Consider the following 15,573-nt stretch of genomic DNA (forward strand, 5'->3'; position numbering starts at 1 on the left):
TCAACAGAACTAGATGAATCCAAGGAAGGGGTGAAATATAAGCTGGTTTAAGGTGTTTTGGGGGGGGTGGGGTTGGGTGGGGGGAGAGAAGTGGAGGGGAGTGGTGTGGTTTGGTTGTACACCACACCACCCCCCTCCACTTCTCTCCCCCCACCCAAACCAACACCACCCCCCCCCCCCCCCCCCCCAAAAAACACCTTCAACCAGCTTATATTTCACCCCTTCCTTGGATTCACCTAGTTCTGTTGAAGGGTCATGAGGACTCGAAACGTCAACTCTTTTCTTCTCCGCCGATGCTGCCAGACCTGCTGAGTTTTTCCAGGTAATTCTGTTTTTGTAATCAAGTAAACTGCTTTGTCCTGGATGGTGTCAAGCTTCTTGAGTGTTGTTGGAGCTGCATGACTCGTGCCTTGTAGATGATCAACAAGCTTTTGGGAGTCAGGAGTCGAGTGTTTTTTTTAATTTATTCACGGGATGTGGGCAATGCTGGCTAGGCTAGCATTTATTGCCCATTCCTAATTGCCCTTGAGAAGGTGGTGCTGAGCTGCCTTCTTGAACCACTGCAGTCCCTGTGGTTTGGTACACCCACAGTGCTACAATGGAGGGAGTTCAAGATTTTAACCCAGTGGCAGTGAAGCAATGGTGATATAGTTCCAAGTCAGGGTGGTGAGTGGCTTGGAGGGGAACTTCCAGGTGGTGATGTTCCCATGTGTGTACCACCCTTGTCCTTCTAGATGGTAGTGGTCATGGGTTTTGAAGGTGCTGCCTAAGGAGCCTTGGTGAGTTTTTGCAGTGCATCTTGTGGATGGTATACACAGCTGCCACTGTTCGTTGGTGGTGGAAAGAGTGAATGTTTGTGGATGGGGTGCCAATCAAGCCGGCTGCTTTGTCCTGGATGGTGTCAAGTTTCTTGAGTGTTGTGGGAGCTGCACTCATCCAGGACAAGTGGTGAGTTTTCCATCATGCTCCTGACTTGTGCCTTGTAAATGATGGACAGGCTTCGGGGAGTCAGGAGGTGAGTTATTCACTGCAGGATTCTTAGCCTCTGACCTGCTCTTGTAGCCACAATATTTATATGGCTAGTCCAGTTCAATTTCTGGCCAATGATAACCCCCACAATGTTGATAGTGGGGGATTCAGCGATGATAATGTCATTGAATGTCAAGGGGCAATGGTTAGATTCTGTCTTGTTGTGGACGGTCATTGCCTGGCGCTTGTGTGGCGTAAATATTACTTGCCTCTTGTCAGCCCAAGCCTGAAATTGTCCAGGTCTTGCTGCATTTGAACATGGACGGCTTCAAATATCTGAGGAGTCATGAATGGTGCTGAACATTGTGCAATCATTGGCGAACACCCCTACTTCTGATCTTATGATGGAAGGAAGGTCATTGATGAAGCAGCTGAAGATGGTTGGCCCAAGGACACTACCCTGAGGAACTCCTGCAGTGATGTCTTGGAGCTGAGATGATTGATCTCCAACAACCAGAACCATCTTCCTTTGTGTCAGGTATGACTCCAACAAGCAGAGAGTTTTCCCCCTGATTCCCATTGACTCCAGTTTTGCTAGGGCTGCTTGATGCCACACTCGGTCAAATGCTGCCCTGATATCGAGGGCAGTCATTCTCACCTTACCTCTGGAGTTCAGTTCTTTTGCCCATGTTTGAACCAAGGCTGTAACAAGATCAGAAGCCGAGTGACCCTTGCAGAACCCAAACTGAACATCAGTGAATAGGTTATTACTAAGCAAGTGCCGCTTGATAACACTGTTGATGACCTCTTCCATTACTTTACTTTACTGATGATCAGATGGGGTGGTAATTGGCCAGGTTGCGTACAGGACATACCTGGGCAATTTTCCACATTGCCGAGTAGATGTCAGTGTTGTAGCTGTACTGGAATAGGTTGGCTAGGGGCACAGCAAGTTCTGGAGCACAAGCCTTCAATATAATTGCTGGAATATTGTCAGAGCCCAATAGCCTTTGAAGTATCCAGCGTCTTCCTGATATCATGTGGAGTGAATTGAATTGGCTGAAGACTGGCATCTGTGATGCTGGGGGCCTCTGGAGGAAGCCAAGATGGGCCATCCACTCGGCGCTTCTGGCTGAAGATTGTTGCGAATGCTTCAGCCTTAACCTTTGCACTGCTATGCTGGGCTCCTCCATCATTGAGAAGGGGGATATTTGTGAAGCCTCCTCGTCCAGTGAGTTGGTTAATTATCTACCACCATTCACGACTGGATATGGCAGGACTGGAGATTTTAGATCTGATCCATTGGTTGTGGAATCACTTAGCTCTGACTATTACTTGCTGTTGAAGCTGTTTAGCATGCAAGTAGTCCTGTGTTGTAAATTCACCAGGTTGACACCTCATTTTTACGCATACCTGGTGCTGCTCCTGAAATGCCTCCCTGTACTCTTTATTGAACAAGGGTTGATCCCCTAGCATGGTGGTAATGATAGAGTGGAGAATATGCCAGCCATGAGGTTACAGATTGTAGTTGAGTACAATTCTGCTGCTGCTGATGGCCCACAGCGTCTCATGGTTGTCGAGTCTTGAGTTACTAGATCTGTTCAAAATCTATTCCATTTAGCATGGTGGTAGAGTGACACAACATGAGGAAGGTTTTCCTCAATGTGAAGACGTGACTTTGTCTCCACAAGAACTGTGTGGTGATCACTCCCACCAAACTGTCATGGACAGATGCATCTGTGACACGTAGATTAGTGAAAATAAGGCCAAGTAGAGGCTTCCCCCTCTTGCTGGCTCCCTCACCACCTGCTGTAGACCCAGTCTAACAGCTATCTCCTTTAGGGCTTGGCCAGCCTAGTCAGTAGTGGTGCTGCCGAGCCATTCTTGGTGATGGACCTTGAAGTCCCCCACACTCAGTACATTCTTCGCCCTTGCAAGCCTCAGTGCTCCTTCCAATTGATATTCAACATGGAGGAGTACTGATGGAGGAGCTGGGGGGTGGGTGTGAGATGGGGAGAATATCCTTGCCCATATTGACTTGATGCCATGAGGCTCCATAGGGTCCAGAGTCAAAATTGAGGACACCTACGGCAAACTCCCTCCCAAATGTATACCACTGTGCTACCACCTCTGGTTGATCTGTCCTGCCCGTAGGACAGGACATACCCAGGGATGGTGATGGTGGTGTCCGGGACATTGTCTGTAATGTATGATGAATATAAATATGTCAGGCTGTTGCTTGACACAAGCCCCAGATGTTAATAAGGAGGACTTTACAGGGTCGACAGGGCTGAGTTTGCCATTATTGTTTCCAGTGTCTAGGTAATGCCGGGTGGTCTGTTCATTGTCATTCCTTTTTGTAGACTTTGTAGTGGTTTGATACAACTGAGTGGCTTGCTAGGCCATTTCACAGGACATTTAACATTCAACCACATTACTTTGGGTCAGGATTCATGTGTAGGCCAGACAAGGTAAGGCAGATTTCTTTTCCTAAAAGGCACTATTGAACCATATGGTTTTTTACAACAATGGTTTCATGGTCACCATTAGACGGCGCACTGACCTCTACCTCGCGGAGGCTGAGCGTCAACTCGCAGACACTTCCTCCTACCTCTCCCTGGACCATGACCCCACCACTGAACATCAAGCCATTGTTTCCAGGACCATCACTGACCTCATCTCCTCTGGGGATCTCCCTCCCACAGCTTCCAACCTGATAGTCGCCCAACCTCGGACGGCCCGCTTCTGTCTCCTACCCAAAATCCAAAAACAGAACTGCCCCGGTAGACCGATCGTCTCAGCTTGCTCCTGCCCCACAGAACTCATTTCTCGTTATCTTGACTCCCTTCTCTCTCCCCTTGTCCAGTCCCTTCCCACCTACATCCGTGATTCCTCTGACACCTTACGTCACATCAACAATTTCCAGTTCCCTGGCCCCAACCGCTTCCTCTTCACCATGGACGTCCAATCCCTCTACACCTCCATCCCCCACCAGGATGGTCTGAGGGCCCTTAGCTTCTTCCTCGAACAGAGGCCCGAACAATCCCCATCCACCACTACTCTCCTCTGTCTGACTGAACTTGTTCTCACGCTGAACAATTTCTCCTTCAACTCCTCTCACTTCCTCCAAATAAAAGGTGTGGCTATGGGTACCCGCATGGGCCCCAGCTATGCCTGTCTCTTTATGGGGTATGTGGAACATTCCTTGTTGCAGTCCTACTCCGGCCCCCTTCCACAACTCTTTCTCCGGTACATCGATGATTACTTCGGTGCCGCTTCATGCTCTCGTCGGGACTTGGAAAAATTTATTAATTTTGCTTCCAATCTCCACCCCTCCATCATTTACACGTGGTCCATCTCTGACACTTCCCTTCCCTTCCTTGACCTCTCTGTCTCAATCTCTGGTGATAGACTGTCCACCAATATCCATTACAAACCCACCGACTCCCACAGCTATCTCAACTACAGCTCCTCACACCCCGCTTCTTGTAAGGACTCCATCCCATTCTCTCAGTTCCTTCGTCTCCGTCGCATCTGTTCCGATGATGCTACATTCAAAAACAGTTCCTCTGACATGTCCTCCTTCTTCCTTAACCGAGGTTTTCCACCCACGGTCGTTGACAGGGCCCTCAACCGTGTCCGGCCCATCTCCCGCGCATCCGCCCTCACGCCTTCTCCTCCCTCCCAGAAACATGATAGGGTCCCCCTTGTCCTCACTTATCACCCCACCAGCCTCCGCATTCAAAGGATCATCCTCCGCCATTTCCGCCAACTCCAGCATGATGCCACCACCAAACACATCTTCCCTTCACCCCCCTTATCGGCATTGCGTAGGGATCGCTCCCTCCGGGACACCCTGATCCACTCCTCCATCACCCCCTACTCCTCAACCCCCTCCTATGGCACCACCCCATGCCCACGCAAAAGATGCAACACCTGCCCCTTCACTTCCTCTCTCCTCACCGTCCAAGGACCCAAACACTCCTTTCAAGTGAAGCAGCATTTCACTTGCATTTCCCCCAACTTAGTCTACTGCATTCGTTGCTCCCAATGTGGTCTCCTCTACGTTGGAGAGACCAAACGTAAACTGGGCGACCGCTTTGCAGAACACCTGTGGTCTGTCCGCAAGAATGACCCAAACCTCCCTGTCGCTTGCCATTTTAACACTCCACCCTGCTCTCTTGCCCACATGTCTGTCCTTGGCTTGCTGCATTGTTCCAGTGAAGCCCAACGCAAACTGGAGGAACAACACCTCATCTTCCGACTAGGGACTTTACAGCCTTCCGGACTGAATATTGAATTCAACAACTTTAGGTCGTGAGCTCCCTTCCCCATCCCCACCCCCTTTCTGTTTCCCCCTTCCTTTTTTTCCAATAAATTATAAAGATTTTCCTTTTCCCACCTATTTCCATTATAAAAAAAAACCCCCACTAGAGCTATACCTTGAGTGCCCTACCATCCATTCTTAATTAACACATTCGTTTAGATAATATCACCAACTTTAACTTTAACACCTATGTGTTCTATTGTACTATTGTCGTTGACATCTTTTGATGATCTGCTTCTATCACTGCTTGTTTGTCCCTACAACCATATCCCCCTCCCCACCTCTCTCTCTCTCTATCTCTCCGCCCCCCACACACACACCTTAAACCAGCTTATATTTCAACTCTTTCTTGGACTCGAACTCAAGTTCTGACGAAGGGTCATGAGGACTCGAAACGTCAACTCTTTTCTTCTCCGCCGATGCTGCCAGACCTGCTGAGTTTTTCCAGGTAATTCTGTTTTTGTTTTGGATTTCCAGCATCCGCAGTTTTTTTTGTTTTTAGCTTTTAATTCCAGTTTTATTAGTCAAATTTAAATTCCACCAGCTGCCATGGTGGAATTTAAACCATGAGCATTCCTAGAAGGAAAACACAGTTTGGATCAGTGTTCTTGTTTCCCAGTTTTTACTGATGTTCCATTTTAAGATATACAAAACCAGTTCAGATCAGTATTCTTATTTCCCAGTTTTTTCCTTCTGTGTTAACCTGGGCCTCTGGATTACAAGTCCATTGACATTACCACTACCCCTCCACTTCCCCGTATTTGCATTTTTAGGGTGTCTTTCACATCCTCAGATAGTCCCCAAAGTGTTTCACTGTCAATTCATTACTTTTGAGGTACAGTCACTAATGACATGTAGATAAACATGGCAGCCAATTTGTCCATAGCATAGTTTCACAAACGATAAATGAAAGAATGATCTGCTGATCTCTTTTTTAGTAGCACTGATTGAAAGGGAACAGTTAGTCAGGAGAACTCCTTGCTTTTTTTGAAACAAACAGGGCCTGAGTTTAATGTATCGTCTGAAAACTACCACTTCCTGAAAACTGCACTGAAAAATTAGCCTGGATTATTTGGCTTCCACTATCAGCTTGCACTGGCAGGAACAGCTGGAACGGGAGTAGGACATTCAGCCTCTCAAGCCTACTTTGCCTGTCATTTAGGCCATTGCTGATCTGTACTTTATATCCAATCACCCACCTTTGAGCTATACCCCGAAACCTTTTTACAACAAAAATTAACAAAATTAATTAATTAACAAAAATCTATCAATCGCCTTTGAAATTTCAATTGGTGCCCCACAGTCTTTGGTGTAGAGAGATGCAGATTTCCTCTACTCTGTGTGTGCAAAATTGTTTCCTGATTTTGCTCCTTAATGACCTTGCACTAATTCCCCTACTTTTGATTATCGCACTGGATGAAACATCTAGTCTGCTGAGTTTCTTTATTTTTTTAAACACACTGGGGAGAATTTTCCCCAGTGGGACGCGCTCGCCGACACATAAAATGACGCGCGGTGACGTCGGGCGGGCATCCCGACATCACCGCGCGTCATTTAGATTTTCAGTTCAGTGGGCACGCAGCCAAGTCAGCTGTGCGCCCGCCAAACTGTCAAAGGCCTATTAAAGCCTATTTAAAACTAATTAAATGAGCTGCCCGTCCAGCCTTGAGGTTGGTGGGCAGGCAAAGAGCTCAGGTGGCCTTCGCATTTTTCATGGAACCTCATCCACAGGCGGGATGAGGTTTCATGAAGTGTTTATAAATTAAATAAATTTTTTAATTAATGTTCCTTGACATGTCCCAGGTGTCACATGGGGGGACATGTCTTAAAATATTTTCAATTCTTTATTTAAATGTTCGAACCTTAAACAAATCTCCCTGAGGCACATCTGTGCCTCAGGAAGATTTCTGCGCTCTTTCACGCACATGCTCAAAAGAGCACAGGCCTCAACTCAGGGAACCCACCCCCCACCTCCACCACCCGCACAGGGAGCGCTCAGTGCTTCTGGGTGAGCATCACACTGGGCTGGCCTTAATTGACCTACCCACATAAAATGGCAGCGCACACCCGATCGGGGGTGCTGATTAGGTTCACACTCACTCCCGCCCACCCCGGCACAACTCCCCAAAACGAGGGGAAATTCAGCCCACTGATTAGATCACCTCCTAACCTTCTAATTGCAAAGGAATTACAAACCAGATCTATCCAATTCATCCTCATAATTTAACTCTTTAAATCCTGGTGCCTTTCTGGTTAACCTGCACTGTAGCCCCTCCAAGGTCAGCGTAGCATTCCCTGAGGTTTGGTGCTCAAAATTGAACCAACTACTCCAGATGGGCTGTGACCAAGGCTCCTTATAGTTTGTGAAAACTGTTGGCTCCATGACTGAGAAATGCAGCTGAGAAATTTGTAAAACACATTTTGAAATCTAACCTCTTGTGTCTGCAGGAAATTAGACAGAGGGTGGAATCATAGAATCATAGTTGAAATAGAACTGGAGATTTATCATTTGGCCTCCTGTTCTGATCCCACCAAATGTAATTCAGAATTGCAAGTGCCAAGAACAGAATCCCTTCAGCTGACAGTGTTCTTAGATATGCAGTTTCTGTTCTAGTCCAACTTTAATATTGCCTTGAGCAGGTAAGTTGCTTTGGCTTTCCTGACAGACTGAAGCTAACAGAAGGAGGATCAGCAGTGGAAGAGACCCCTCTAGGTAAATTTATCCCATTCCTTATTGTGGCCAGGATGAGCAGGGGCACTCCTCTGGGTGTCGCTAGGGAGATATTGATATCCCCTGTCCCGGATTCCCCATCACCCTCCACCACCTCACCATCTGTGGACCATGCAAGTATCCCCATCCCATGTGCTCAGGCGACAACCAATTTTACCAGTCGGGAAGTTACTTCGCACCAACTACCTGCCCATTTAGACAAAAAAATGGCCATCCAAGAGTTAAAATTCCCCTCTTAGATCTTTGCATTCTAACTTAATGTTCAGATAGCAGCTCATGGGAACATTATATAGTTACTAATCATCTTATTAGAATGGAGAACTAACTCCCAACTATTTATTGTTTCCATGGAGGACCATGCCTCACTGTGACTATGTTAATTGATCAACTAGCTATTTAAATAAACTGACCTAGTATAAATCCATAAGAAGGAGGTATGGGGGTTGGGTTTGATTTGTATCACTCTCACAGACAATGGGCCAGATAATCAAATTAAGTAAACTGGATCTGCAGTAGTCTATAACAAAAGTTCATTCAACAGGTCCTGCAGGATTTGTGGATCGAGAAACAAGGTTAACATTTCAGGTCAGTGACCTTTCTACACTAAGGTTTGGAGGTGAAGAGTTGATGTTTGCCTCAGTCACTTATGATTACAACAAACTGGACAAATGTTAGCCAATAACAGGGTCCTGAAATTTGCACTTTTATTGTGCACTTAACATAGAGAAACATACAAAGGTGCTTCACAAACGTGAAATGGTTGCTGAACAGGAGGTAAGAAAATAGTCAGGTGTGGTGAATGAAGGCATGGTTAAACACGCAAGCTTTATAAGCAAAATTTTGAAGGCAGACCTGTCAATTGTCTGCAATACTAGGGCTTGGACATAGGGAATAGAGCTGTTTTGATATAGCCCTACAGTGTTTCTGTCTGGATTGTACATGGTGTATAGGTACATTGGTTTGCAAAAATAAGGTATATTAAACATTTAGTGATATCACTCATTTCAATTTGAACTCTTTCTTTGACAGAAGTGCATTACTTAATCTGAGTTTAAAGAATGCCCTGAAGAAAGAAGGTGTGGGAGATGACCTGACGCTGCAGGCGTGGTCGAAGGAAGGAAAGGAGAACCTCAATGTATGGGGCCAGTGTGAGGAGATCAGAAAATTGACAGTGAAATTACAAAACTCGGAGACCATCATCAGTCTTTTGAAAGAACAGCTGGAACTCAACTCATCCCAGATTGGAGAAGGGCGCTTTAATCCAGAGCTCATTGTAAATATGGCCAAAGAAATTGAACGACTGAAATCAGAGCTTAGCTTATCCCAGACACAACACTCGAGCCGAACCGGGGTGCATGTGCGTGACAGAGGGACTAAGCGGGCCAGACCCTATTCACTGGACCTTGGAACTCTGTTGTCACAGGGCAATGAAGAGACCCCAAGTGCGATTGATGCTGTTCAGCAGGTTAGTTTGAATAAACAAGTGTAATTTCACAGAAAATGAACTAACTTGTAACCAACACTTTATTTTTAAATTAATTCACTGAGCTATATATTCAGATATATATTTCTGGAAGCCATTGTCCATTTTGATTACAAGGTGTTTGCAGGATAGTGTGATGGTTTACAATGAGTATATTGCATGTGAAAAGCTTGAGCTTTATTATTGGACCAGCTTTCTTTCCCGGACGTCATCCCGCCCCATTTAAATATTCAGGAAGGTGGGGGACAGCGCGATCAGCTGTCTGCCTGCCGACCTGTCAATGGCCAATTGAGGCCATTGACAGGATAATTAAAACAATTAAAGGCCCTGCCCGTCCAACCTTAAGGTTGGCGGGCAGGCCAGGAGCCCCAGCGGGCTTCTGAAAAAACATGAAACCTCATCCACTGGCGGAATGAGGTTTCATGTCGGTTTTAAAAAACTTTAATAAACTTTCTGTGATATTTATTAACATGTCTCATCTCGTGTGACATTGTCACATGAGGGGGACACGTTAATAATTTTTTTATTTTTCTATTTTTAAACTTTCAAAAACTTTCAGTGATCTCCCTGAGGCAGCACTTAGTCCCAGGGAGATGTGCACTCTTTTGCGCGCATGCATGAAAGAGCACACACTGGCAGTTGGGGAATGCCCCCACCACCCCCTGCACAGGAAGCACATAGCGCTTCCCGTCGGGTGGGCCTTAATTGGCCAGCCCACTTAAAATGGGGGCAGGGCCTGTTTCGGCGGCAGCAATCAGCTGCCTGCTCGCCACCAAGCCAGTGGGGCCCGCCAGCCCATCAAGGGCAAAATTCTGCCCATATTGTTTTTGATTGCCTGACTTAGGGTGCACTTTCCCTTTTGCAGGGATACCCCTCAGTTACTGAAACTCAGGGCAGAGATTGACAAGAACTAAATCTGACTAGGATTAATTCTGGAGTTTATCAGTGAAAACCACATAACACTTAAGCTAAATATCATTTAATTCAACTAGACTATAACATCTCCTTTTATATGATATACATACTCGTAAAAAAAATTTCCATGTTCTCTTATAGACTTTTTTTTAAGATTTTATGCAATTAAATTTCCTTCACTTTTTGGCACTGCTCTCCTGAAGGTGCTGACTCATTTTGGCCTGCAAGGGCAAATTCAGTGAAACTGCGCCTTCTCCCCAAATGGAACCCTGTTATTGAGAGCACAAGTTGTAGATAGGGCTGTCCTGTAAGCTGAGTGTGCTCTGTAGTTTTGTGGGTACATTGGTACCTCCTTCTTCGTATTTGAACCTAAACAATAGATCTAAGATTATTTAAGCATGATAGTGACAACGTTTGGTGATTATGACAAAGGTAAACTATCCCTCCTTGTCATCCTTGATCTGTCCACAACTTTTGACATGGTTAGCTACCCCATCCTCCTCCAGTGCTTCTCCACCATTGTTCAGCTCATGGGACTGCATTCGCCTGATTCCATTCTTATATATCGAATCATAACCAGAGGAAGATAGGAGCTGTTACACAGGACACTAGTGACACAAAACTCATCACATTATACAAAAAGAAAGATGACAGAAGAGATTGCAACAACTACAAGGGCATCCCACCCCTTGGCATCACTGGGAAGTCTTCACTAGGGTCATGCTTAAAAGATTCCATCTCCTTGCAAACTGAGTGTATCCAGAAACACAGTACGGTTTATATGCCAACAGAACTACTGCAGACATGAGCTTCTCCATACATCAGTTTAGGGAACAAGGTATACGTCTTTACCTTACTCTTGTAGATCTCACTAAAGCATTCTACACTGTCAGCAGGGCAGGAATGTACAAGATTTTGGGGAGAATTGGCTGTCCACCAAAGCTTCTCCCTCAGTCTCATCCGCTCCTTTTACGACAACATGCACTGCACTGCACAGTTTCTTGGCACCACTTCTAATAGTTTCAGGGTGGAGAATGGAGTGGAGCAGGGCTATATCCTAATCCCCACTTTGTTTGATAATTTCTTATCCATGCTCCTCACCTTTGCCTTCCCTGCAGATCTGGAAGGAGTTTACCTGCACACTAGGTCAGATAGCAAGCTCTACAATCTGTCCAGACTGAAGGCAAAGACAAAAATTTAGCACATCTTGATCAGAAAATTCCTCTACATGAATGACGATGCACCAGTCATTCACACACAAACTCAGCTACAAAGGCACATGGATTGTCTTTCCCATGTACGTAATTTATTCTTCCTGACTATTAAGCATCAAGAAAACTGTGGTTAATGGAGAGGGTGTCACACCTTCACCCTTGGTCACAGTAAATAACACTCCACTGGAAGTAATTAGCAATTTCTGCTACCTTGTTCCACTGTGACAGACAATCTGTCTCTTGATGCAAAACTTGATACACACATAGGGAAAGCTACCTTTGACCAACTCACAAAACATGCATGGAATAACAGCAAGCTGACTCTTAAGACCAAGAAGCTGGTTTATGAGGCCAGTGTTAAATGCTATATAAATACAATTTGTTGTTGTTGTTTTGCAACAGGCATCATAACAAGTTCTATCCTGTTCAGTACAAAGTGAGGCAGGTAAAAAGCTCTACAGGGTAGGTATGTGGGATTGGAGAAACAAACATAGAGAACAGAATACCTGAAGAAGGTTAATGTTTTGTCAATTGTCAATGACAAATCGCAGCCAGAGAATTACCAGCAATAAGTCATCTTCCTGCTCCCACATATGTTACCCTCTAGCCCATCCTATTTCTCATCTACATTCTGCCCCTCTGCACCATCATCCGAAAACACAACACCATATGTATGCCGACAACGCCCACCATCACCAACCACCACCTTTCTCGACTCCTGCACTGTTGCCAAATTATCAGAATGCTTTTCTGATACCTCGTAACAGATGAGCAGAAATTTCCCCCAATTAGACATTAGGAAGACCAAAGCCACTGTATTTGTTCGCTGATACAAACTCCATTTCCTAACCATTAACTCATATTTTTTCCCCTGGCAGTTGTTTGAGGCTCAGCTAGAATGTTCACAACGTTGAAGTCATATTTGACCCCAAGATGAGTTTCCAACCATATATCCGCGTCATCACTAAAACCACCTATTTCCATCTCTGCAACACCTCTCAATTTCACCCCTACCTCATCACATCTGCCACTGAAGCCTTCATCCACACCTTTGTTCCCTCTAGACTTTACCATACTAACGTGCTCCTAGCTGGCCTCCCACATTCTACCCTCCATAGACTTGGCATCATCCAAACTCTGCCTGTGTCCTTGTTTGCACCAAGTGTCGTTGACCCATCATTTCTGTGCTCACTAGACTCCATTGGCTCCTGGTTAAGCAATGCCTTGATTTTAAAATTCTCATCCTTATTTTCAAATCCCATCATGGCCTTGTCTTTTCCTATCTCTGTAATCTCCTTCAACCCCACAACTCTCCGAGATATATGCACTCCTTTAATTCTGGCCTCTTGAGCATCCCTGATTTTAATTACTCCACCATTGGTGGCCTTGCCTTCAAATGCCTAGGTCCTAAGTTCTGGAATACTCGCCCTACAGTTCTCCATGCCTCTACCTTGCTTTCATTTAATGAACATATTCCTTAAACTTGAGCAAAGGGGTAAATCTGCCATGATATCTCCCTATGTGACTGAGCATCATATTTTCTTTTGTAATGCTTCTTTAAAAAACCTTGGGACATTTGATTATGTTAAATGCTATATAAATACAAGTTGTTGTTGTTGTTTTGCAATGGGCATCAAAGCAAGTTCTATCATGTTCATTACAAAGTGAGGCAGGTAAAAATCTCCACAGGGTAGGTATGTGGGATTGCAGGAACAAACATAGAGAACAGAATACCTGAAGAAGGTTAATGCTTTGTGATATGTATGGTCATTTGTTACTTGTATGGTTGCCCTCTTTTGCAGAAATAAAATGCTTCTTGTATAGAGCTCCATGAGGCATGCAACACAAAGAATTCATTATGAATCATTACCTTGCATCACATGGGGGAATGGATTTGACACTAAACACAAGTTTATCCCTTCTGGTTGCATTTGTGAATGATTTTCTTGCTGCATTTACTGAAGTTTTTAAGGTGTTGTGCTGCAGTACAGACATAGTTAGCTTTCAGGGCGATACTTCTCAATAACAAGCTAGCTTGTGTATGTGTATACTGCTCTTGAGCCAAATCCAGCACAAGCATCTGGAACTGGAATTCCACTGTCATTCCCAGTGTCTCGTGGCTGTTGATGGTCACAAGGCTCTGGTAAGAGGCTGGAAAATTCACCAGTTTTATTGCTAACAATAGAAGTTATTCAACTGTAAGTTTTCATTTTCATCTTAACCTTTTGAGATAACTGAGGACAGTATCAAATAATTTCTAACAAATTACACTGTGACATTGTGTCCTTCAGTGCACCACCTCCCCTTCCAATGTGGACTGAGCTTTACGGACCAGCCATGTATTGGGTTCGGGGCTAAGTTAGCTGCTCTCACTGGTAGTGATGATGCTATAGTTGGTTTCTAAGCTTTATGTTTGGCTGACAGGAAAAAGCAACTACCCTTCCAGTCCTTAATCACCATCCAATGATTTGCTTGATGCCTGGTATGTGTTGATTAGTTGAGGGTAAGATCAGACTGCTCCAATGGCCTCCTATGATCAAACACACACTGGGCTTACACCTGTAAAATGACCACCAGGGATTGTGACCATTATGCATGGATCCGAAAGTCAGCAAATGTCCGCACTAGGAGGAGACTAGATAAAATTGGAGGGGATAAACTAATAAGTGGTATCACTCTATCCCTGTAACGTGCTTGTAGCTACTCTTATGAGAAACCTTACCAAAGTGATCGCTATAAAGGGTCTCCCTTTAACTATTCGCATTTGTTGTGTTATGTTGTTCAGGTTACTTTGCAAGGTGTCAGCCCATGGCAACATGCAGATGCCAGCCTGGGACAGCAATCCAGACTCAGACAGCAGTCCAATCAGCTTCAGACTGAACTAGCTGAATACAGACAACAAAACAAGGAGTTACAGGAGAAGCTTGTCGTGACCGAGGCCACTGTCAAGGCTCAGGACAACCAGTTGCAACAATACAAAGACTTACTCTGTATGTATCCTGTTCAGTCTGCCTATTAGCAGGAAGATCATTAACAAAGTCTTGTACAGTGAGTTGCTTTGGTTGTCTGCCACTGTCCTTTTTGAAGGAGCTGTGTATTTACATTTCAGTTTAGAGAAATATTTTCAATCTCAATATAATTCCTCAGAAGGTATTGGGATGGGGGAGGGGTGATTTGTACCTGGGACAGTGTAAAATTGGCCCACCCACTGACAATGTCCCTCACACTGTCCAAGTTCCCAGACAGTCAGGCCATTTAAATATTCTCGGCTGAACTCACAGCATTTGCAGTGCAACTGGTGTGTTCTTCATAAGTGGAGAATGGATAAGAATTTTGCTGTCACATCTTGCCACTGAATTGGTGGGCCCATGATCAGTGCCAGCGAAGGCAAAAATAATCTTAAATTTGGTTAGTTTCCTCCTGCTGCTTGCAGCAATGCTCTGCAATCAATTGCACAGCTAGAACTGACCAATGCATTTTAAAACAGCACCTTCCCTCCCTCTCAAGACTGGCAATCCTGAAGGTCGAGATACCCAGGCATTCTACCCTGGGAGCTATTGTTGTTAAAGCCATAGATGAGAGAAATATTCAGCAAGGTGTATTGTATTTCATATATTACATAATATATTTGTTCATTTGTGGACATAATATGGGACCACATCTAAAAGCCTGCTGAATATAGATTGTACCCCAGATTCCACTCTACTACTGCCCATGCACCCCTCCCTGTCTAGGAATTTTGGGGTTAGTGTGTTTTCCTGTTCACACTTCCACTTAACACCAAAATTGTAAAACATAATTTTGCCTCAGTAGAAACTTAGGTTACTGTACTGCTCACCCTACTGAATCACCCAGATAATGAAGGAGGTTGGGAGATAGTGGAGACACTACCCATAATTTTTCAAAAATCTTTGGAAACAGCAGTTGTGCCTAA

The 15,573-nt window shown here is 44.9% G+C and overlaps 1 protein-coding gene across 20 annotated transcripts in view; it reads left to right on the forward strand.

The window, feature by feature from the left end:
* Positions 1-15,573, forward strand: part of LOC121289280 (phosphodiesterase 4D interacting protein) — a 288,682-nt gene that overhangs the window by 165,716 nt on the left and 107,393 nt on the right. For 19 of the 20 annotated variants that reach the window (XR_005945527.1, XM_041208572.1, XM_041208553.1 and 16 more), the window contains 2 exons: positions 9,057-9,492; positions 14,425-14,629. Coding sequence is in view for 19 of the 20 variants with exons in the window: in XM_041208572.1 (XP_041064506.1) it covers positions 9,057-9,492; positions 14,425-14,629 (641 nt within the window). In the remaining variant the exon portion in view is untranslated. The remainder of the gene's footprint in view (positions 1-9,056; positions 9,493-14,424; positions 14,630-15,573) is intronic. The other variant, XM_041208554.1, reaches the window with a different exon arrangement.

This window comes from Carcharodon carcharias, chromosome 16 (genome assembly GCF_017639515.1).
Source record: "Carcharodon carcharias isolate sCarCar2 chromosome 16, sCarCar2.pri, whole genome shotgun sequence".
In the NCBI taxonomy this organism is placed as follows: Eukaryota; Metazoa; Chordata; class Chondrichthyes; order Lamniformes; family Lamnidae; genus Carcharodon; species Carcharodon carcharias.